The 25,670-nt window shown below is 34.5% G+C and overlaps 1 protein-coding gene across 3 annotated transcripts in view; it reads right to left on the minus strand.

Annotated features, from left to right (window-relative positions):
* Positions 1-25,670, minus strand: part of CPNE8 (copine 8) — a 230,647-nt gene that overhangs the window by 89,612 nt on the left and 115,365 nt on the right. For all 3 annotated transcript variants that reach the window (XM_030322174.1, XM_030322175.1, XM_030322176.1), the window contains exons 8-10: positions 24,963-25,066; positions 19,838-19,942; positions 18,043-18,084 (exon numbers count right to left, since the gene is read on the minus strand). In XM_030322174.1, coding sequence (XP_030178034.1) covers positions 18,043-18,084; positions 19,838-19,942; positions 24,963-25,066 — 251 coding nt within the window. The remainder of the gene's footprint in view (positions 1-18,042; positions 18,085-19,837; positions 19,943-24,962; positions 25,067-25,670) is intronic.

Here is a 25,670-nt window from a genome sequence, read left to right on the forward strand (position 1 = left end):
CACATTATTACCCATTATATTTCTTGAAGTGAAAATTATTTTTTCTTATACTATTTATGGAGAAACGAAGGTTTTAGGCATTTTGAGAGACTTTAATAATTTTATGTGTTTTTGAGGCATGTTACTTTTTAATGGTTTTAACAGTGTGAATATCTTCAAAGTATTAAAATATGGAAATAGAATAACCCACATCATAAAAGTTTTTCCATGTGTGTTAGAAGCTTGAATAAATTAATACATTTTTTAACCAAATGAGGCTCCAGGAGACTATGAAGCAAAATTTCAGAATCACTGAGTTCCCAAGAGATACAAATCTAAAACATTAATCAAAGAATTAAAAGTACCCAGTGAATTGGTGTTTGGGTTGCTTAGATAGGATAATACTTATGTATAAAAGTTCTTCCTTTTAAATAATAAGCTTAATTAAAAACTTGCCCTTAAAATATAGTATAATATCTGGGAATTTTCTAGTGGAAATGAAAGAAATACCTATGCAACCCAATAAAAATAATGTCTGCCTATAAGTTCTCCCTTTGGGATTTACTGATTTTGCGTAAGTCATTAAGCTTTCTAGTAAAAATTTTTCACCCCTCAAAAGCATAAACTACATTTTCCTATTCACTTCAAAAAAAAAAAAAAGTGAGTTGATTAACTTCAGTTGTTCTGAACAGAATAACAGAAGTTTGTTTTGGGTTCTTGGAAGAAAAATATTGTATTAGAATATGGCCATAAAAGCAGCCCTAATATCAATATATGTTAAAATTAAATTTACAGGTTAAAATACAAGTTTATAATACATATATTTCATTGGCTTGTTCATTTAGACTATTCTGAAATATATGTAAATGTATTAGTATGTGATCTAAAGTAGAGTTTTTCCACATATTAACTATCCTATTCTACACTTTTAGGAAAAATAACACTAAAGAACTATTTAGATAGCAATGACTTCAGTGGGCACTATGAATGTGTGAAGATCTAAATGTAAGGATAGTTTTCTATAAATCTAAATAAACATTCCAATTGTGAATTCATTTTAAACATAAACGGAAAATGGCACATTAGAAAATTCTTCTCATTTGTATGTTTATTTTGTTCTATCTATGTACAAAATCACCAATTGTGGCCAAAAATATGTTTATAAGCTTTTATCTCTATTGTGGTGTATAATGATAGAATAGTGCTAGTAAACCAAACAACTGAAGTGCCATAATCTATGAATATTCATGTACTTTCATACATTTGTATGTATATTTCAATCTGGAAATTTAAAAAATTTTGTTTCTGGAAAAGGTTGCCAATAATTCTGCAACACCCCTTAGCAAAGTATACACAATTGAAATGAATATATGCCACTTGTATTATAACTATATGTATTTAATCAACCTTAAAAATCTAAAACTGCAAATTTTGACAGCCTTACATACATTATATAATAAATACTAATCATAGGAGAAATTGTGATACCAAAAAAATACCTAGCTGTTTTTAAGGACCTTTTATTTCCTAGTCAAAAGATTGTTACTGAGTACTTCCTTTAACTGAACCTCAATGTCAAACAATTACACTTAATCTGTTTAAATATACACATAGACGTTGCTACAAAAGGCCATATTTCATTCTTTCTCATTGCCAAGTAGTATTCCATTGTGTATATAAACCACAATTTCTTTATCCATTCGTCAGTTGATGGACATTTAGGCTCTTTCCATAATGTGGCTATTGTTGAAAGTGCTGCTATAAACATTTTGGTACAAGTTCCCCTATGCATCAGCACTCCTGTACCCCTTGGGTAAATTCCTAGCAGTGCTATTGCTGGGTCATAGGGTAGATCTATTTTTAATTTTTTGAGGAACCTCCATACTGTTTTCCAGAGCAGCTGCACCAGTTTGCATTCCCACCAACAGTGCAAGAGGGTTCCCGTTTCTCCACATCCTCGCCAGCATCTATAGTCTCCTGATTTGTTCATTTTGGCCACTCTGACTGGCGTGAGGTGATACCTGAGTGTGGTTTTGATTTGTATTTCCCTGATGAGGAGCGACGTTGAGCATCTTTTCATGTGCCTGTTGGCCATCTGGATGTCTTCTTTAGAGAATTCATGTTTTCTACCCATTCTTCACGGGATTATCTGTTTTTCGGATGTGGAGTTTGGTGAGTTCTTTATAGATTTTGGATACTGGCCCTTTATCCAATATGTCATTTGCAAATATCTTTTCCCATTCTGTTGGTTGTTTCCTTTGCAGTGCAGAAGTTTTTATCTTCATGAGGTCCCAATAATTCATTTTTCCTTTTAATTACCTTGCCATTGGAGATGTCTCAAGTAAGAAATTGCTGTGGCTGAGGTCAGAGAGGTTTTTTTCCTGCTTTCTCCTCTAGGGCTTTGATGGTTTCTTGTCTCATATTCAGGTCCTTTATCCATTTTGAGTTTATTTTTGTGAATGGTGTAAGAAAGTGGTATGGCCTTTTGTAGTAACATGGATGGAACTGGAGAGCGTTACGCTAAGTGAAATAAGTCATACAGAGAAAGACAGATACCATATGTTTTCACTCTTATGTGGATCCTGAGAAACTTAACAGAAGACAATGGGGAAGGGGAAGGGAAAAAAAAAAAAGATTAGAGAGGGAGGGAGCCAAAACATAGAGACTCTTAAAATCTGAGAACAAACTGAGGGTTGATGGGGGGTGGGAGGAAGGGGAGGGTGGGTGATGGGTATTGAGGAGGGCACCTGTTGGGATGAGCACTGAGTGTTGTATGGAAACCAATTTGACAATAAATTTCATATTAAAAAAAACATATATATAGAACAGATTAGAAAAATCCAAAAGAATGGTTTATTCTCAGATATTCTTTAATGGTGTCAAATTCAGTGCAATACCAAAAATGCAACTTTATACGAGGTTAGCTTAATATTAAAATGTTGCTGATTTTTAGTAACAACTGTGAATGTAAACTGTACTATCTGGTTTAAACTACAACGCAAAATTATTCCAAATATTATGAAATGTACACACAAAGGAAAGTTGTGTCTTCTATTTCTAATGAAGTGGTTAGTTGAGACAACTATTTAGATAATTCAAACGTAATTACCTGTATATTTTAAGTAAAGCTATTTTAAGGCTTTATTTTCCCTTTTCAACTTGTAGGTACAGACATCAGTTAGAAATTATGAGTACCAGCATTATGTACCCAAACAGGTTGGAACTAAGAATCTCATAGTTGAACATTAGAGCTTAAATATCAAAATCAGAGCAGAAATCCTTGATGGGGTGCAGCCAATCAACCTTTAGGACATAAAATCATTTAGGAAACTGAGCTTCTATCCATACCAGAGAGACATATGTCAATCATTTGGTCAAATTTTTTTACAAAATAAATAAATAACACCAAGCACTGAAACATATACGAATATTACCAAGCCTAAATTGTTATTGGTAGTGGCAGTGTTCTATGTGTCTTAATTTTTCTCCAGATCAGCAACTATAAAATTTTCCTTTCCAAACAGGATTGAAATGCAGCATGAATAAATGGCTACAATGTATTTTTGTCTTGTTTTAATTCTCTCAGGTTATGTCTACAATAGTCAGCATCAAACGCTAAAGCTAAGAACTTATGTTTCAAAGAAAAGATTCTGGAATTCTGAATACCATGTTCCATTTCTCCTACACTTAAGAAGCGAAATATGATGGGAGATAAAAGCAATGCTTAGAAAGATAGAGGAATAAGCAGTAGTTTGATTTGCAGCCAATGACTAGTTACTAGTCATGTAAAATGGAAAAACCATTTCCACATTTTCCTTCGTTTTCATGTCTGGAAAAAGAACAATAATAATATTTTTTATTGGGAATTTTTTGAGAATTGAGAGGAAATGTGTAAAATTGCTTGGCATACCAAATTAAATTTAAAACTTGTATGGTGCATGATCTTAAAATGGGATTCCCAAGCTTTCTGTAGAACAATTTATATAACAAAAGGACTGTACACACCACAGTCTCTCTTACTCATTTTCTCTTTCTGACTAGACAATTTCGATGAAATATTAAAATTGTCACAAAGTAAAGGTATTTGGCAGATGTACATCTATAGTGACCTTGTCACCTGCTAAATTTTAATAAACTTTTTCCAGGACTCAGTTGTCGCTAAGCTTAGTTTTATGTGTATTTGGAATACTAGTAGGTGAGTGACAAACGCTGTACAACTATACAACACATGTGGGTAACACAAAATCTCAAATCGTCTTGGTATTTAGAATCGTGGAGAAAATAATAGGTGACCAATGCATATCAGTAAATCCTATTGCATAAATGATCAGCATCATTACTATCAGAATCTTTTCATCACTCACAACTAGAAGTTTCATTTAATTGAAAGACTTTTATGACCAGCTCTGTAGAATTTTCCCTCAAAACTCTCAGTAGGTAAGCACATATACTTCCACTGTGTAAAAGAGATCTTTTAGGTAGATGTTTCTCCCGTTTATACCTTTGATTTATATTCCAGCATCTCTCCCATCCCCTAGTCTCATATTTCTAATAGCCTGATATACATTCTCCCCTGTGATATATAACTTTAAAAAAGAATTGGGGATGAAAAAAAAAAAGAAATAGAATGAAAGAAGCAATCTTGGGGGGAGAGCAAGCAAAGCCAGGTCTTCAAAATATATGTATCTGTTAGGAAGAGAGAGCTGGGTATTGTAGAAGAGAGCACAACAGAATTAGGTTGATGTGATCTGAATGTTTTTGCTCCTCTGGCATGAGGCCATCATGAGTTCTAATACTGTTTGAATGAGACCATTCTCTAGGTTTACATTTGGGAGTTTCTCATCAAAACTAAGCAAAAGCTTCATCAAAAAAAAAAAGCTTGGGGCGCCTGGGTGGCGCAGTCGGTTAAGCGTCCGACTTCAGCCAGGTCACGATCTCGCGGTCCGGGAGTTCGAGCCCCGCGTCGGGCTCTGGGCTGATGGCTCGGAGCCTGGAGCCTGTTTCCGATTCTGTGTCTCCCTCTCTCTCTGCCCCTCGCCCATTCATGCTCTGTCTCTCTCTGTCCCAAAAATAAATAAACGTTGAAAAAAAAAATTTTTTAAAAAAATAAAAAAAAAAAAGCTTATGCACAGTTAAGGAAACAGTCAACAAAACTAAAAGGCAACCTGTGGAATGGAAGAAGATATTTGCAAATGACATATCTGATAAAGGGTTAGAATCCAAAATATATACAGAATTTATAAAACAACACCCCAAAAACAAAAAATCCAATTTAAAAATGGGCAGAAGACATGAATACATATTTCTCCAAAGAAGACACCCAGATGGCCAACATCACTCATCATCAGGGAAATACAAATCAAAACTACAATGAGACATCACCCCACACCTATCAGAATGGCTGAAATCAACAACACAAGAAATGACAGGTGTTGGTGAGGATGTGGAGAAAGGGGTACCCTCCTGCACTGTTGGTGGGAATGCAAACTGGTGCAGCCACTCTGGAAAATAGTATGGGGTTTTCTCAAGAAGTTAAAAACAGAACTATCCTACAATCTACCAATTGTACTACTAAGTATTTACCCAAAGAATACAAAAATACTAATTCAAAGGGATACATGCACCCCGATGTTTATAGCAGCATTATCTACAATAGCCAAATTATAGAATCAGCCCAAGTGTCCATCAACTGATGAATGGATAAAGTGGATGTGGTATATAAACACAATGGAATATCACTCAGCCATAGAAAAGAATGAAATCTTGGCCATAGATCGAGCTAGAGAGTTATTATTAAGCTAGGCAAAATAAGTCAGTCAGAGAAACACAAATACATATGATTTCACTCACGTGGAATTTCAGAAACAAAACAAATGAGCAAAGGAGAAAAAGGAGAGAGAGAGAGGCCAACCAAGAAACAGATATTTAATTATAGAGAACAAACTGATGGTTACCAGAATGGAGGTGGGTGGGAGGATGGTTAAATAGGTGATGGGGATTAAGAAGGGCACTTGTGAAGTATTATACGGAAGTCTTGAATTGCTGTATTGTATACTTGAAATTAATATTATGCTGTATATCAATGAACTGGAATTTGAATAAAAACTTTAAGAAAAAAGCTAATAAAAAAGTTTAAATTCACCAAGTCCAAAATCAGGTTCATCGTAGCTACCTCAATTTCCACAAACTGACAAGTTAGCAACCCCCTATTTCCATCAGTGATGTGCATATTTCATTCTCAACTACATTCAGAATATGAGATCTGTGTTTTACTTCAGTCTTCAACTGTAACCATCCAGCAGCTACAAACCTATATACTCCATTTACTTAACACTGGCTCTAGTATCTAGCTTCATTTTGTATAAAGAACTGAAAAGCTCACAAACCATGCAATCTGAAGCAAAAAACTTAACCTCAATTCATTTATCAGCAAAACTAGGAAGATAATAAATAATACCTATTGGATTCTTATAAGGATCAAATGAGAAAGTGGTGAAAAACACTTTTGTAAACTGCAAAGCTCTATGCATATTCAAAATGTAATTTAGTTGTTTTTCACGGCAAGGGTTTTATGATTTTTTATTGCCTTTACTGCCAACCTAATATGTTTCATTACTATCCCAATAACCTCCTTAACCTCTAAACTAGTTTTTATACTTCTGTGTCTCCCTGATTCCAAATCATTCTGCAAATATTTTCCCATATCTCTCATAGTGCTAGAATGTCCTTGGTTCATTATTCAGTAACAAAATCTCTTAATGACTCCAAAGTTCCAATGGAATTCAGAAAATACTCTCCAGTCTATCAGAAGCCTTCCATCATATGGTCCTGACCTACCTTTGTATATGTATCTGTATTTCCCATTAATTCCCTCTAATACATTATAACATACAATCACAAGTCCAAAACAAAATCCTTTACTTAATGGGTTCACAAAATCCCTTCTTTTAAAATCCTTACTCTCCTTTCAGATAAATCACCTATCATACTTTGTCATGAGCACATCTTGGCACTTCTGCTCGGATATAAACTTGTCTTTCTCTAAAATTTAACAACACATTATACCTTTCTCAAGGAACACGCCCTGCCTAGTATTTTGCTCCTAGAATGGTACTGTACATTCTGCAAGACCATATGGGCTGTGAATCATTTTTTAATTAGCCTGTAGTAACTAGGATAGCAATCTGCACTTTATAGATGCTCAAGAAAGCATTCGTCCTATTTAATTGTGTTGATATTCAGTTCCTAATCTCAGGGGAAAAAATAATGATTTCATAAGTAAGGTTTTTGTAGTTTTAGTTTTTAATTTTCCCATTTCTAACAGATTGAGTGAGTGTCTAAAAATGGTTCTCAACTCAAATCTGAGTTAGGCTGACCTGGGGAGTTTTTTCAAACAATTCATGTTTAGACTGTATCCCAAGCCTACTGAACCAGTATCTGTATCTGGAGTGGTATTATGTTAAGGAAAAGTGCTTCAAGTTGCATCTCCAGCTGCTGCAAATGGTCCACAATGTTTCTGGCAATAAATGAAAAAACACATTTTACTCTTGATTACAGGAAAACTTCAAGGTTTTCTATCTTATAGAATGGAGATGACACTTGAGATCATTATATAGATGTGCAGGATATTCTTCAATATAAGCAAAAAGAAAACCTGTTTCAAAATGAATGAAAAATCTTTTGGGATACACATGATAAAAATACCTGAAGTCACAAATATGTTAATTTTAAAACTTTTTTTAATTTTTATTTATTTTTGAGAGAGAGAAACAGAATGTGAGCAGGGGAGGGGCAGAGAGAGAGGGAGACACAGAATCTGAAGCAGGCTCCATGCTCCGAGCTGTCAGCACAGAGCCTGATGCAGGGCTTGAACCCACAAACGCTGAGATCATGACCTAAGCTGAAGTCAGACACTTAACCAACTGAGCCACCCAAGCGCCCCACAAATATGTTAACTTCGTAGTGAAAAACAATTACCATGAATGGGAAGAAGAGGTAGGGCTTTGTGTTCTTCTTTTGGAAAATTCAACACATTTTTCATGCATGTTATAATATAAATAGGCTGTATTTTTGCAGACTAAAATTACAAATTGCAAAATAGTCTGAAGGATGGCATGAGATGATAATAAAAGTGACAAAAAGAAACAATGTTGTGTTGCTTCAGAGCTGAATGACTGAATATCTTGTCTATACAAGTGTCCATCAATTGAAATGGTATTTAAAACTCTGCTTCCTTTCATTAGGAGACTGTTCTTTGGCTAAAAGCATCTATATAAGAAATTATTCCTGAATGTTTTAAATATAATAGAAACAGAAAGGTTTTAATTTTAAGGACAAAAACTAAGAACCCATGGAGATGCTAACAGGAACCTGAATCACAACCTTCTGAGGTAAAGCAGGTGGCACCTTAATTTTCATGGAGAATAAAGTACAATTAAAGGTTTCCTTTTTGTTATTGCTCAATATTAAAATAGGATCTAGAATTCTACATTTGGAAAATACTGATTGAATTTGCATAGGATTTAGATGGTTTTGTCTCTTCAACTAATAAGAGTGCAATACATATTAATTTAATGAATGAAAAAATTAAGATAAATCACATGTAATATAAACAAATCTCACAAACTTAATGTTGAGGGAAGCCAGACACAAAAGAGTACCTACTACTTAATTCCTTTTGTATAATTCAGAAACAGGCAACACTGAAGTATGTTAACAAAAGTCAGGAAGGTGGTTAACTAGAAGGAGGGGAAATAATGAATGGAAGAGGGAAGAGGAAGGCTTCTGCAGTGCTGGTAAAGCTGTTTCTTTCTTTCTTTTTTAAATTTTTTTTTTTAACATTCATTACTTTTTTAGAGACAAAGTGTGAGTGAGGGAGGGAGACACAGAATCTAAAGCAGGCTCTGAGCTGTCAACACAGAGCCCGATGTGGGGTTGGAACTCAAGGACCGCTAGATGATGACCTGAGCGGAAGTCACTTAACCGACTGAGCCACCCAGGAGCCCCAGTGGTAAAGCTGTTTCTTGATGTGGGTGCTGAATATACTGTATTGAATGCTGTATTCAGATTTGTGAAAACTCATTGAGCTGTATATTTATGATGTGTGCACTTTTCTATACTACATTAACGTTGAATTAAAGTTTATTTTACACCTCCTGCTCTGTGCTGACAGATCAGAGCCTGGAGTCTGCTTTGGATTCTGTGTCTTCCTCTCTCTGCCTCTCCCCTGCTCACACTCTGTCTCTGTCTGTCTCTCAAAAAATAAATAAATAAAATAAAATGTTAAAAAGTTTATTTTAAAAAAGGACCCTTTAGCTCCATCTCTTATTATGTTTGGAAAGACCTTCCAAATTCAGAGATTACTTTGTAGTCTTCTATTTTCTTTTCTTTGTGTTTTATTCTTTTCATTTATGTGGCTATTTTTTGGTCAATGGTATGAGTTTTAATTAATTCTTAATTAAACTTAAATCTTACACATAAATTATTTCAAATCATGTAAAATGCTCAATTGGTTATTTTCCAATTTGTCATTCTTCCTATTCTCATTCTAAATTAAAACTTGACTGGCCTTGAAAACACAGGCTTCTTTCCCAGCAGGTCTGAACCTGACTTATTGTAGAATATTGGGTCCTGAGAGTTATAGATCTTACTACTAAATCATGTTGATAAGCCAAAGTAAAAAGTAACATTTTCAGGTAATTTGAGTTCTTTTCCTGTGATGTAGGGGAGCGACATTTACCACTCCAAAATGTGTCTCTTTAAAGTTTTGTCCATGTAAGTAATCTCTACACCCAAAATGGGCTCAAATTTACAACCCCAAGATCAAGAGTCGTATGCTCCTCTAACTGAGCCAGCCAACCTCCCCCAAAATGTGCCTCTTTTGCATGTGGATTATTTTATGCTGATTATTTTTAAGAAACAGAAGGCTTGGAAGAACCTTTGACCTTCCACCTAATTGCCTAACAGAATTTAGATAAAGGACCAACTCCAGGAAGGGAACTATCACCATAGATTACTATACTATGAACTAGGTATAGTAAGCAGGGAGGTAAACCCCCTATAAAACTCCTATGGTGAACAGACCTATCGAAGTCTGTTTGTCAAAATTCCTCCTGTGTCCCAATTATTTCTGTAGGGCCCAGCAAACATTTCTTACCAAACACTTATTCTTTTTTTTATCTTCCTGTGAATAAATCTTCTTTCCCTTTGAAGTCCCAGACCTCTACCCATTTCTCCTTAACTCTGAATGGGATATAAGCCTCAATTGCCTAGCTGCCTCTGGCCCTTATAGTCTTTATGGCACTCCCATATATATGTAATTAAGTTTGATTTTCTCTTGTTAATCTGTCTTATGCCAATTTAAATCTTAGACCAGCTGAAAGATTCTTGAAGGATAAAGGAAAATTTTTCCTTCCCAACAATGTCAATGAGTTAATCCTAATTCAGCAATTGTGGCATTGAGATACAAAATCACTTGTTTTGAAAACACAGACTTGTAACCCACATCTTTTCTGACACACATTTATAAAACCTCAGCTCCACCCATTTTCCCTCTTTCCAGAGTTTGCCAGAATGTTCTGTGCTATTCTCAACAGTTCTCTACAAATTCCCGTTCTTCTTTTTCTAGAACTATATAAATCCTATGACTAAAAATTCTGTTTCTCCACTACTATGATTCAGGATTTCTTTTGTTCTAATTCCTTTTCTCTTTCCCTAAACTGCACTGTAAAAACTTTTTCTACTGTACTGTTGCTTTCTTTACTATTCTTTCAGTATCCATAGACTTAAAAACAAATTATTCCCATCACAATGTTCAATTATGATACTGTTGCCAAAATAAATACCAATTTTAGCCTTGTAACAAATATTTACACTCTTTTCATAAATATCCACATTTATTTCACCTTTTAACCTTGTGGAAACTAAAAAATTATAGAACTATATAGGAAAATCATGAATTCACATTAATTACAATAATGGCATGATTTCATTACTTATTTCTTAGATATGCTGGACTTGGCAAATGACTGGAAATGGTAGCTGAGAGCAAGGGAGGAGTCAATATCATGTTTCAAGTCTGCAAGCCTGGGATTATGATAATGTCTGGAGATGACACTCGAGAGTGAAATCCAGTAGAGTCCAAGTAAATGTAAAAATATAAAAACATTTGTCTACTTACCCACTGTTCAGAGTGAGTCTACTCTAAACCTCTTTGTCTACTCTTCACAATTCAATCTCTTATGAGCCTTTCCTACTACTCCAGTTTCCAAGGACCTTCCCTAAGGCTCCCCAGGTCACCCTATAATCCAACAATTAAACAGTTGACCCTGGCAAAGAAAAGGGTTTCCAGGGACCTATTTTAATTGCACAGCTGTCATCTATTTTGATGGTTGATAAACATTTTGAATATCACCCCTGGTAATCTCACAATAAAATAAAACCTATGAGAGGAAAGGCAGATTTAGCGGTGAAGTTGAAGATTAATTCACATTGGACATAATTAAATAGACTCAGTTTCTTTGTTAAATAAAAAAAAAATCGAAGGTGTCTACAAATAGTTTTTAAAAAGTGAGAAAATGACAGCTGAATTAATTACTGCCTGAAGTTTCAACTAAAGAGATATAATCGCTAACATCATTCAAGATAATTTCATAATTTCAAGTAAAGGGCAGAAATGAGAAGATAAATAACCATCACTGATAGAGGATTGTGTGTTTATCAGAAAGACAACAGTTATTTCAAATACTCTCTTCTGTAACATTGAAATAACACAAGAAGCTACTCCATTAAAGACACTGTAACTTACATTGTGGGAAACAGTAAGACAAAATACAGTTCTTAACCTCAGGGAGTTTACAATTTAATATGACAGCTAAAGCAGAAACAAAATTTCAGCATAAATCATAATATGCTAGATATGCTAATTAGCATTCCTAAATGGTAAACACAATACACAAAAGAGAGGGATTAAATGAATTTACATGTATAGGAAAAGCTTTCAGACAATTTGAGACTATTTAACTTGGGTTGAGGGGCATCTGGGTAGCTCAGTCAGTCAAGCATCTGACTTAGGCTCAGGTCATGATCTCAGCGTTCATGGGTTGGAACCCCACGATGGGCTCTGTGCTGACAGCTCAGAGCCTGGAACCTGCTTCAGAGTCTTTGTCTCCCTCTCTCTCTGCCCCTCCCCTGCTCATGCTCTGTCTCTCCTTCAAAATTAAATGAACATTTAAAAAAATTTTTTTTTTAATTTAAATTGGACCAGAACAGAAAACCAACAGGCAAAAATTAACACAGAAATGGAAGGACATACAAAACACATTAAAGAAAATTAAAATATTCTTGTATAAAGATTAGAATTGTGTATTTTCACTAGCCTGACAAATTGTTAAGCACATAATAAATGCTCAATAACAATTTCTTCCAAAATTAGTTAATAGAATTTCTATTAGGACATAGAGACATACAAAAATGATTACCACCTTAGATATCATCATATACATAATTAAATCAGTCTTTAATGAGGGTAAGAATTATAGATTGGAGGGAAAAGGGGACAAAACCCCACAAACTATATGTGAGGAAAATCATTACCTAAATTCGTAGGAGGTGGAGGAACAAACGGTATGGCAGTAAACAACACGTAGATTATGAAATTCCATTTATCTACATTTTTAAAAAGTCTCCAAGGAGTGGAGGTGGTGGAACAAGAAAAGAAAAGTGAATACACATTTAGGACATTCAGGGTTAACTGCAAGCAATCAGACAGCTATTGTTAGGGAAAGTTTAATTAGAGTAAGTGAGAAGATTTTAAATAAATGAAAAAACTACAAAAGGTTTGCACGTGCTTCTCCTAAATGAGTTATAAATGCCTCAGACAACTTACAAGTAAATTCTTGAGTGGGGCACTGGACCGAGAATGACTGTTATTTGACACCACGATGATGCATAATTGCAGAACTAAAACATCAAGTGTGTTTATCAACTATCTTCAAAGGGAACAGACTAGAAAATGATAGATAGCACTTACATGGTATTTCCCAGATAAATGAAGTTTGCACTTATTCTAAGTGTCACTATTTAAAACGACTACATTAGACACCATGCAGAGTGCTAATAAAACCTTTACTCTCCTTGTTCAGCACATTTCAAGAGTCAAATTTTATGACTGGCAGCTCACTAGTTCAGCCTTTTCATGAAGTCATCTTCGAGAGATAGCGATCTACTCGGTGGCCCATTTACAATCAGTCCCACATCAGAGCCACGAGGTTTTAACGCAGAGCTGTTCTGTGAACGCTCCCTGAATTTTAAACGAGCCACAAAGTCAGCTGAAGCTACTTCAAGCAATTGAAGCTTTTCAAAGATACTACCACTGATTGCTTTGTAACCCAGACAAGTCAGTTTCTCAGCACTTCAGCTTTTCAATTGTTAAAATGAGGTTTTAAATATTCTTCCTTCACATCACTTGACGAAATGGTGGGGATTATGGAGACGATTTTCGTAAAGTGGTTTTAACTTGTTGAAAATTGGTACATTTACACTGATTATTCATACTAAGGTCAAGCAATGTCTCTGCACTCAGACCACTGCCAAGGTGTTTAAATAGAAAAGGACAAGTGACTATATTTCTTCTGTTGCAAATTAGCTCAGGCTACCCATTTTAATGTCAACTGGTTACTTGCGCAACAGCATTGCCACATTTTTGTAGGCATCAGGGTGCACGAGATGTTTGTTACAGAATTAATCTCAAGTTGATGAATTACGTTAAACATACCATTAGATTTCTGACCCCAAATCACACCACTTCGTGAAGTTCCTAATCTGCGAATACAATTATCACCTCAATTATCTGAAGCACCCTAGCTAGTAAAACAAAACGTGATTGTAAGCAAGTAACACCGTCAAGCATTGTTCACTTAAATTCTTGACTGAAATATTCTCTCTGAACTGACAGATCAGGTTACTTTATGGGTTACCTATGGTTAAATTCATACACAAAATAATATAGATATCTGAACCGTTTTCCCCCACTTTGTAAGGGGACACTCAAAACTATGACATACAGACAAATAAAACTGATTTAAAAATAAAACAAAGAGCTGATATAAAGTTACTTAAGATGTATATTATATGGGTTTAATTAAACTTTACATGGTGCTATCCGGTATGACAGTTGCCAACCAGATGTTGCAATAGGGCACTTGGAATATAGTCAGTCTGAATGAGGTATGCTGCAAGCGTCAATAACATACCGGATTTCAAAGACTTAGTATAAAAAATGTAAAATGTCTCATTACTAATTATATTGATATTGATTCTATATTAAAATAATATTTTGCATATATAGAATTAAATAAAATATATTATTACATCATTTTCATTGGTTTATTTTTAGTTTTCAATGTTGCTACTAGAGAATTTTAAATTACATATGTGATTTGCATTATATTTATACGGAACAATGCTGATATAGCTGTCAAAAACAGGTGAGAGGAATCCACTGAGTAAATAATCTTTTTTCTAAATAGAGGAAACAAAAGTTCTCAACCTAGTACAGAATTTAAAAATTGATACATGTACATGATTCGTGACAAATACTAAAGACAACAGGAAACAGTTTCTGCTGATAATTACATTGTATCACGAAATATAATGAATGTCAAATCATGTTCACCCTGATTTCAGGAAAGAACATCTACATTGGGAAATTATGTCAGATAAACAAAATGTGTGTAGAAAGTATAATAACCATGTTATCATAAGCATATGTAACCACAAGCTGGAATATCAACTTGTAGAACAATCTACACAGTGACTACTACACATTATAAAACTAGTATCTGGATTCTATGGCTTTTAGGCATTATTGTTATTAGAGACTAATGTGCCTTTCAAATTTCATCAATCATATTTATTTAGAAGAAACACTTATCAAAAATTATTTAATTATTTTAATTTTGCTTTTTATATGTCATTCTCAAACATCATTTTGCTAACACTGAAAAGCTAATTACTATACCCGGGTCATAGAAAATTATGCACTGAAGTTTCTTAGATTAAAATATGGATCTATATTCTGGATTAAAGAAAGAGCATTTTGACCCGTTAAAAAATTATTAAACCAGTTATAAAATTATAATACACTCCTGCAATTATTCTGCTAATCATATAATTCATTTCCAAGGAATGTTCAAAGTTCCCCCTAACAATCCTTCCCCTGCCACCTTCATCCCCTTTTTATTGTCAGACAGTCTTACTCCTGAGAGTTCTTTTGAACATGTTGTTAATGATGGTATATGGAGGTGGAATTTAAAATTAAATCAACATGGGATCCACTACCACCAATAGGTGAAGATCCAATGACAAGATGAGTTCATCAAATTTCAACACCTAAATGTTTTCTTTCCATCTAAATTCATGTCTCAAAAGTAAATCATTGTATATCAACAAAAAAAACAAAACCCTAATCTAATGACCCAAATGCTTCACTTCCTTTAACTACATTCTATAATCCCCCCATCTTTCTATTTCTACTCTCCCTCATGCGCTTGTTCTCACTCAAGCTCTTATTCTCATAATCTAAGACAGCTCATTTATACAATTGGATAGCTATCAAGATTCTTTCAAAATCTGAAATACTCATTTACCTCTCCTAACTTCCTGTTACATAAGACTTGCTACCTAGGAATGCTTCATCCACCTCTCTGAGTAATATAAAATGTTAGGTAATGGCATACTTATGTTAAAACATTTCTTAAATAGTACTTGCATTCTTCTTCATTACAACATTATCAATTGCCAAAGAATCATAGAGTAAGACCAATGTCCAGGTTGAAGGCTTTTATTTATATGCCACAATTTATAATTATAATGTTAGAGAAATACAGTGTATTATTTATGAGTGAACTGTTGGACGAAGAACACTGCCAGGGTTCAAGTCCTGGCTCCACCATTTGTTACTTGTGTGACCTAGGCACATTACTTCTTTGCCTTGATTTTTTTTATCTGTAAAATAGTATTAATACACTACCTATCTCTTACTGTGAAAATTAAATAAGGAATAACATGAAAAATGCTGAGAGAATACCTGGCATATTAAAAATATTCAATAAATCATATGCTCAAAACTCCAATATCAAAAAAGAAAGAAAAATGATAATTAAATTCCAAGGTAATTCCGATCTCCAAAACTATTAAAAATTTTTGTGGCTCAGAAGTAGACTGGAAGACAGAAGGAGAGTCATAAAATCTCACTTTTCAAAGCAGGACAATAAAACATCTACAATGTCTGCAAATTTTAGATTAAAGGTCATAGATGCAAATGAAATCTGAATTTATACACTTCATTTCAAAGTGTTCAAATTAAAATTTCCCTAATTTCCTAATAGAGAAAGGCCACCATTGTTGCATTCTCAATTAAAATTTAAAACAGGGTATGATATAAAGCATAAAGTCCTGCTTTACTCAGATTGGCATTATTTCTTCTATTTATTCTGAGGTGCAAAACTCATTTTCTCAGTGAATAAAGTTTAATGAAGCAATGGAGCGAGCATATGTCTCTATGAGAAAACAATATTTTCTACTGAGATTTCTCCAGAATTCATGTAGAAATCGATTATCTTTCAGAGTAACTTTAGGGTTGCCTGGGTGGCTCAGTCAGTTAAGCATCCAACTCTGGACTTCGGCTCAGGTCATGATCTTGCAGTTTGTGAGTTCGAGCCTCCCCCCCCCCCCTTTGGGCTCTACGCTGACAGTACAGAGCCTTCTTGGGATTCTCTCTCTCTCCTTCTCTCTCTGCCCCTCCCTCACTTGTGCTCTCTCTCTTTCAAAAATAAATAAATAAACTTAGAAAAGAGTAACTTCAAATGGTGTTAGGATGCTTTAGCACAGTCATGCTTGAGATACCACTTGAAGAATGAAACCAATTATTTGGTGAGAGCTGAAGTGTGGGATAGTATCTTCACCTCTCTCTCCATCCCCCCTTATCAGTCCACAAAAAGGAGAAAATACTAGTTGGGCCAAATTCCACGTCACCAATTGGACCATGTATGCAAATGAATGGATGGGGGTGGGGGAGAGGGGAAAATGGGTGATGGGCAATGAGGAGGGCACTTGTCAGGATGAGCACTGGGTGTTGTATGGAAGCCAATTCGATAATAAATTATATTTAAAAAAAAAAAGGAATGACCTAGGGCAAAGTGAGATGTGAGCATTTCTGGGTCCCTTGGCTTAACATCATTTAAAACCACATCAGTATTGGGGCACCTGGGTGGCTGGGTCAGTTAAGCATCTGACTTTGGCTCAGAACATGATCTGAGTTTGTGGGTTCGAGCCCCATGTCAGGCTCTGTGCTGACAGCTCAGAGCCTGGAGCCTGCTTCAAATTCTGTGTCTCCCTCTCTCTCTGCCCCTCCCTCACTCTCACGCTCTGTCTCTCAAAAATGAATAAATGTTAAAAAAATAGTTTTTAAAAACACCTCAGTATCAATCCTACTTAAAACAGTAGAAACAGTGGAAAAATAAAGAAGAAAGAGAAAAAAGTAGTGTGTAACTTCTCTGTTAGTATTTAACATGTACTGTGATATGCAGAGGAAAACCATGATTTTGGAGCTCTGAACATTGGCAATCACCAGACATAATTCTAGAGTTTTGTTTTGTTTTTTGTTTGTGAGGTATGTGCCTTTTTTAGGGGGTTAAGGGTACTCAAGTGTTCCCATGGATGACAGGGCATAAAAAGTTATAGGAATCTTCAGGGAAATTATGAGGCACAGACATTTGAGAATCACTACTATGCAGCTATATAAGACATCTGTAAGTTTTCCAATGAAAAATCAAGTCCCAGTTGAAAATCTGCAATGTACTAAAAATGAGGAAGACCTCTATTTTATTCTCCAAATTGAAAAATTACACTAATGCTTAAAATCCCATGTAAGCACCTCAGTAACATTCGGCAACATCACACAATCTGCAATCTGAAGATTAAAATTAAAACAGATGGTCATATTGATATATTTTTAAAGAAAACTAATTTCAAGAGCAAGAATAAAAGAAGAGATTGTCTTACCTCCCATCTCGATCCCAGTCATACACCTCTACTTTGATTGTTCTGTCCATGAGGAAAACATACACATAAAGTTACTTAGTAAGATTAAAATAACATGACTGAGCATTAAAAAATAAGTTGCAGGGGCGCCTGGGTGGCGCAGTCGGTTAAGCGTCCGACTTCAGCCAGGTCACGATCTCGCGGTCCGTGAGTTCGAGCCCCGCGTCAGGCTCTGGGCTGATGGCTCAGAGCCTGGAGCCTGTTTCCGATTCTGTGTCTCCCTCTCTCTCTGCCCCTCCCCCATTCATGCTCTGTCTCTCTCTGTCCCAAAAATAAATAAACGTTGAAAAAAAAATTAAAAAAAAAAATAAAAAAATAAAAAATAAGTTGCAGATTTTCTTAGATGAAATAATGTAGGTTTCATAAAATAGTTTGAAGTTGATTTTGTTGATTTTATTACTATATTTTGATTTATATCTTAAAATGGGTTTTTCAAATCTTATTGATTCTTCAAAGGCATAGGGAAAGTATATGGGAGGAGCAGGCGGAATTTGACATAGCTCCTCAATGAGAAGGTCTGCAACTACTTTCCTACTCTTGAAAACCATTGTGTTAGAGCAGGATTTCTCGATTTTAGCATGAATCACAATCACATGGAAAGCTTCTCACACCTTGAATTGTTGGACTTCATGCCCAGAGTTCCCAGTTCAGTGGGCTTGAGTTGGGGCCTAAGAATTTGAATTTCTACCAAGTTAAACCAGGTGATGCTGATGCTGCTCATCAAGAACCACACTGCAAGAACCACTTTCTTACAAAATGAGTTCAGTTAGATAAAGTTATGATCCTGTTAAATGAATAAAAATGACATTCAACTTCAATTTTCAAGGAAATTTAATGACATGCTGCTAATCAATAGTTCCTTCTACACTAGTTAATAGAATAAATTTGCATTTTTCTAATACTCAAGTAACAAGATAAATAAAATAGCAAAGATATTGGGTTTTTACTTTCTATTTGTTTGCTTTTCCTTTGGGGGTAAGGGCTTTAATTATAAACCTCATAATCAACTTCTATTTGAAAAAGAAAAAAAAAACTTTAATGTCAAGAAATCTTAAGGTATATTGTGGGAGGATCTTCAGGGTCACCTCACCCAGTTACTTGTAAAACACCAGAATCTCCCTCTCCTCCATCTATATAACTTTTATGATTCAACATCCATGAGAACAGTGATGCCAAATAGCATTTTCCATAGGAGACTCTTAAATATGGAGAACTGGAGGGGCTGTGGGAGGGGGGATGGGCTAAATGGGTAAGGGGCATCAAGGAATCTACTTCTGAAATCATTGCTGCACCAAATGCTAACTAACTTGGATGTAAGTTAAATAATAATAATAATAGCATTTTCAAGAACGCCTCAGAGTTGATAATATACGTAGTCATAGTCTTCTACATTTACTTATTCCACTCCAGAAAGATAATGCCAAATTAAAGCATTGAGGCAATGAAAATTCTACAGTGACTTTTGAATAATATGTCAAAACAAACTAAAATTTAATGTATTTTTAGCATTTTGCATACTTCTGGCCTTGGAAAATCAATCAGTTTAACCAAACTTTAGTCAAATTATCCCTCTTCCCCAAATTATCACGAATAAAAAAAAAAGCTATTCAAAAATTCTGAATACATCGTCTGTTGGTAAATACACATTTACATAGGTAAAGAAGCACCCTAAATTTTTTAAATTTGGCTTAGATTATCAGATACAAAATCTATAGTAAATATTCAAAACTCTCAGAAAAGTCGTCATTTATTTTACCTGTCATAATCACCATTACATAATGCTCTGACTGAGATCTTGAATGCTTGCCATACAGGATTTAGAGTGTTTTTGACAACTTCTGTTTTATGGCAAATTGTAAAACTGTAAAAAAAAAAGTTTTCAGTTATTTTTATAATTCAGTTATTATATACGGCTTAAGTAGTAATAATTCTTTTTCTTTCTTGTGTAGAACAAATGTTGTCAGTCGCTCTGTGGCTGGTATACCATTTAGCAAGAAGAGATTTGTTTTAAAACTTTAACGATAAGCTCACTACAACACAAAGCAATGAGATTCTGCAATAAGTTTGTGAAAGACAATCTTCTGCACATTCAATAAATTCTAAAGTTGCTTTGTAAATAATCTCTATAAAAATTGTGATGACAAATCAAACAGTGAAAAATATCTATGTATGCCCAACAAGATTAGCTTGTTATAGTGCTGAGAAGAAAAACCTGGTTGGGTGGGTTGAAGACAGAAAAGAGAAACAGAAACAGAGTGTGGAAACAATATGTTTGGAGAGTTTAACTGTAAAGAGAAATTGGGGGTAGCTTCAGGGGATAGATTAGTCCCTAGAAAGTTTGTGGTTTTCATTACTTTAAATTTTTCTCTCCAAGATGGAAGAAAAAACAGCAAGGTTGTATACTGAAGGAGAAGTCCCAGTAGATAGGGAAGCAATTTATGATGCATACGAGAGAGGGGAGAAAGGCTACAGCAATGTCCTTAAATAGATGAAAGTGGATGGGATCCAGGGCATCAATGCAGAAGTTGGCCTTGGGACCTCAGATAGTCATTCTCTAGGAACATTCAAGAAGGCAGAGTGCACCGGAGATGCTGTGATGGGATCATGAGAAAATTCTCCAACTGTCTCCATTTTCTTATGAAATAGGAGGCATGATCATCAGCAAAGAAGAAAGTGAGCAGATGTGCTCAAGTGTCTGGGAGAGAGGGAAAGTTGGTGGATTAAGTTAAAAAGTAGGATTCTTGAAGAGGCCTAAGGGCCCCACTTAAGGTAAACATCATGAATTTATAGTGAGACAACCCAGCTTATAGTTCTTTCTTTATCTAAACCATGGGGTCTATATATCTAAAGAGTACACAATAAGAGGTCAAATCTATGTAGCCTTAAAGGTGGTTTTCCGATTCAAATTCCAATGGTGTTTCCACTGAACCATTCAATCTCGATATATCAATTAGGTCCTGGAAATGTTTTTGCCTAACATAAATGTATGCAAAGTTCATGAGGTATGAAATTATCCTGGCCAGAATGATACCCAAACCCAATCCTCAGGAAGACCTTAGTAATGAAGTGTTTCAAACACAGGGACCCCAGTAACAGTCATGAAATGAGAATATGACATAATCACCGTAGTGGACATACTGCACATAACCCCCACAAGAAAATACTCTCATTTCAAAAAAGGCTCTGAGTTGATTTTCCTCCTCTCAGTCAAGAAAAGTCTATTTCTATTAAGAGATCAAATAGAAACATAATCTAAAAGGATCAAGTATTCATTACAAGATTTATGGCATTAGTGCTATCCCCTTTCTGGTAGTACCCTCGCCCATCTAAACAAACTCCTGCCACTAAATTCACAAGCTCAAGAGAACAGGTCTGTGGTTATATGTTCTCAGAGTTGACTCACCCAAAAGCACTTTAGGGGCAAAAGCCATGAAAAGAAGATGGAAGACAGACTGAGAAGATTCAAAAAAGGGTCATTGAGATACCTAAGATGGAAAAAAAAGCAAAGGACATAAGGAAGGAATAGGCAGGAAAAACACAGAAGGAATCAAATGAGAAAAGACAGTACACAAAAATGGTTAAGAAAAATTCATGGGGAGAGAGGCACCTGGGTGGCTCAGTCGGTTAAGCCTCTGACTTCAGCTCAGGTCATGATCTCACAGTTCGTGAGTTCGAGCCCGTGTCGGGCTCTGTGCTGACAGCTCAGAGCCTGGAGCCTGCTTCAGATTCTGTGTCTCCCTTTTTCTCTACCCCTCCCCAGATCACACTATGTCTCTCTCTCCCCAAAATATGTAATTTTGCCCCCAAAATTACATATACAGTTGACCCTTGAATAATTCAGAGGTTAGAGGCATTAACCAACCACAAGTCAAAAATCTGCATGTAACTTTTGACTCCTCCAAAACTGAACTACTAATAATAGTCTACTGTTGATCAGAAGCCTTACCGATAATATAAACAATAAACACATATTTTGTATGTGTATTATATACTGTATTCTTGCAATAAAGTAAGCTAGAGAAAAGAAAACATTACTTGAAAAAAATCATAAGGAAGAGAAAATGCATTTACAGTACTGTACTATATCAAACAAACAAACAAAAATCTGGGGCACCTGGGTGGCTCAATCGGTTGAGCATCTGACTTTGGCTCAAGTCATGATCTCATGATTCGTGATTTTGAGCCCCACATGGAGCTCACTGCTGTCAGTGCAGAGCCTGCTTCTGATCCTCTGTCCCCTCTCTCTGCCCCTCCCCCACTTACTCTCACAACTCACTCTCTCTCTCAAAAAAAAATAAAAACATTGAAAAAACAGTCCACGTTTAAGTGGACCTGTGGAATTTAAACCCATTTTGTACAAAAGTCAACTGTCCTGTTTAGAAACAGGAATCCACCTCCCTTCATAATACATTATTAAAAATCTACAAAGGGACTTTCTCTTCTTGTATCATATTCTTATATATATCAAGTCTTTGGTATGGTGGTAGAGACAGATAGATATCTAGATAGATGATATCTAGATACATGGATGGATAGGTAGATAGAGATAGAGCAACCGCCTGACTACCTTCAAACTAACATGCCCAACAATTTATTAACTTTTTGGTCTTTTTGTTTATGGTTAAATCAGAACTTCTGTTATGTTCATAGTATAACCAGCCATAGTTAAATATGTTGATAACCTTTGCTCTTAAGAAAGTGACTTACTTTATTGATCTATATTTATTGCTACATAAATACATATATCTATATTTATAGCTCTCGCTCTCTCTCTCTCTCTCTCTCTTTCTCTCTCGCTCTCTCTCTCTATATATATATATATATATATATATACCAAATAGGATTATATATACCTTTTACCAAAAAAGCAGCTATTCCAAGGGGACATTGTTATCTAATTATGAATACAGTTTAAGTTACTAAATAAATGTGACAGCAAAAAAATAAGAATTTATAATCATAGGTTGTTAAGGATCTTTATTAATGCTTCTATTAAAACTAAGTTTTACCCTATCTTATAAAATGAGGCTCAAACACAGTAAGCAACAGACAATTTTTGAAATAGCTTCATATTCAAATAAATGTTAAAAATAAAGCTAAAATCTTTGCAGTTAAAAATAGAGACTTACACATAAAAAGTTAGGAGTAAAAGCATTTTTACTCATTCAAAAGTCATCAAAACAAAGTATAAATATACATAATGCACTAGCATATATGCTTTAAAATATATATTTGAATATAGACGGTGACCTACTTTGCTGTGTGTAATAAAATGGAAAGTTTTCTGAAATGAGATTCACCAAATTTTAGCAACAGTTTTTAAATGACTTGAGACTTTTTTGATTAATTGTACTCTTTTCTTAATATTTACATTTTATTTAATGAATAAATTACTACCATTTTTTACACACATGATTAATTTTCATAATATAACTCATGTGTGAGGGACTGAGATTCTCTAATTATACAATTAATGTTTATAAATAAAGAAAACTAGTAACAAAAATGGAAAGTTCAGAAAATAAGTAGTTCAGACAGGAGGAGAGATAACACTCTTGTGACTAAAAAATCTTGAACCATTCTTCAGTCTTTTTCTACCTTTGAAATGACTGGCAAGTAACTATTTTCTTTGTTGTCCCATATTTTTCACATGGATAAAAGTACATCGGCATTTTTACCACCAAGATAGAAGTGAAGTACGAAAAACGTGATGACACCCTAACAGCATCACCAACAGTTGCTCAGTTGTATCCATAAAAATCTCACAATGAGCAAAGCATCATTTGATATTGCTCAGTAGCAATATTTTAAGTAGCAAATATTCTATTTTTATGTAACATTTTATATACTTGTTTTAGAACATTAACATGGGTAATTTCATTTGTTAAGTGTAGCAGTAGTCACAGGTTTTTATCTTTCTGTTCCCTTCATTTTTAATTCGTGAAATAATATTTTCCCTTTAGCTAATACTTTGCACGCAGTTCAGGAAAACAAAAAAAGGAACACTATACAATAAGATTAATAATAACAATTACGGCTAACATTTATGTTTTATGTATTAAGCAAGCTTCCATTGGATTGTGTAGTAACTCACTCAGTACTGTCAACAACCCTGTGAAGTAGCTGTGATTCTTAGCCCATTTTACAGATGAGGAAACTGAGTTGCATATGGGTTAAAAACCTTGCCTATGGTCTCATAGCTATTAAGTAGCAAAGCCATGATTTAAACTTGGGCAATAGAACCTTAGTCCATAATTTTACCACTAAACTTTCCCACAGATACTGACAGTACAATATGAATCACAACAGAAAAAATAAGATATATTTAATGATAGAATCATACATATTAAATCATATTTTGCAACCCATGGATAAATTTTCAAGCCATATAGAAACCAATCTAATCATGACTGCCAAAAGAATTCAAACTACAAAAATGTAACGACAAATGTTATTGCATGTTAGGTAAATATTATTGGGAAAAAATCCCAAACCCTGGAGTGTAAAAAGCAACCCATAAAATCCAAATCCTTCTCCAAAAAGATGGTTTTTCAATTTTATAACCCAAAACCTTAGTTTTAGCATTTTAGATTTCCACAAAAATATAACTCTTTCATACTATTAAGGCAATATTATAAGTGTAGGGAAAGCACAGGGGAAATGTTTCTTTGAAGCTGAAAAATCATTCATTTTAAACATCACACAAAACATATAAAATGCTTGTAAAATTACACATTGTTATTGAGATGCAAAAATCAAATCAATTTTTAAAATACCAAAATATGTTACTGTTTATCAATTTACTGAGCTTCTCTGAGAAAAAATAATCATTCAAATATCATTCTTACTATAGAGTCAAAAAGCATAAAAGATAAATCTACCTGCCATCTTCATTACTCCGATAAAATACAAGAAAAGGGTCTGACTTTCCAAAAAAGTCCTTCTTGTCCAATTTGTTCGCACAAAATTGCATCAGAACAGCATCCTACAAACAAAATTAATAAAATATCTCAAAACCTGGGTTATAAATAACTAGAAACTGCAGATCACAAGTAAGACTTGACAAGAAAACAAATTTACCATTTTAATGCAAATGGCCAAGTGTGCAAGAATCCCGGACAACATAAATTACTTTTCAAAGGGTTGTGAGACTAAAAAACTGACTCTGCAAGTTTCTGTTCTAGTCAGAGAACTAATACTTTTTTATAACTTCTAACATTTTTCCCTGGAAAAGTGATATTAAGTATGACTCTAGATATTCAATATTATAATACAAGATCTCCGTTCACACCTTCAGTTATTCAAGTACACATTTTTAGAACATAGCTTTTTTAATTTCTCAGGAAATAAGTACTTATCATCTACTGCATATCTGCCATGGATTAGGTGTTAAGATATTTTAGATCACTAAATGAGGTACAAGACAGATCCAGACTGACCACATAGTTGTCTATCTAGGGGGAAAAAGGGTTCCTTTTTAATTATACGTAAGTGTATTACAATGTCTTAATAATAATTCCTATTATATTGGGCTTCAAGAAAAGTAAAGCACTTTCATGTTTATCTATAGTTTAATTACACACTTGTAT

The sequence above is a fragment of the Lynx canadensis genome, chromosome B4, assembly GCF_007474595.2.
Source record: "Lynx canadensis isolate LIC74 chromosome B4, mLynCan4.pri.v2, whole genome shotgun sequence".
NCBI lineage: Eukaryota > Metazoa > Chordata > Mammalia > Carnivora > Felidae > Lynx > Lynx canadensis.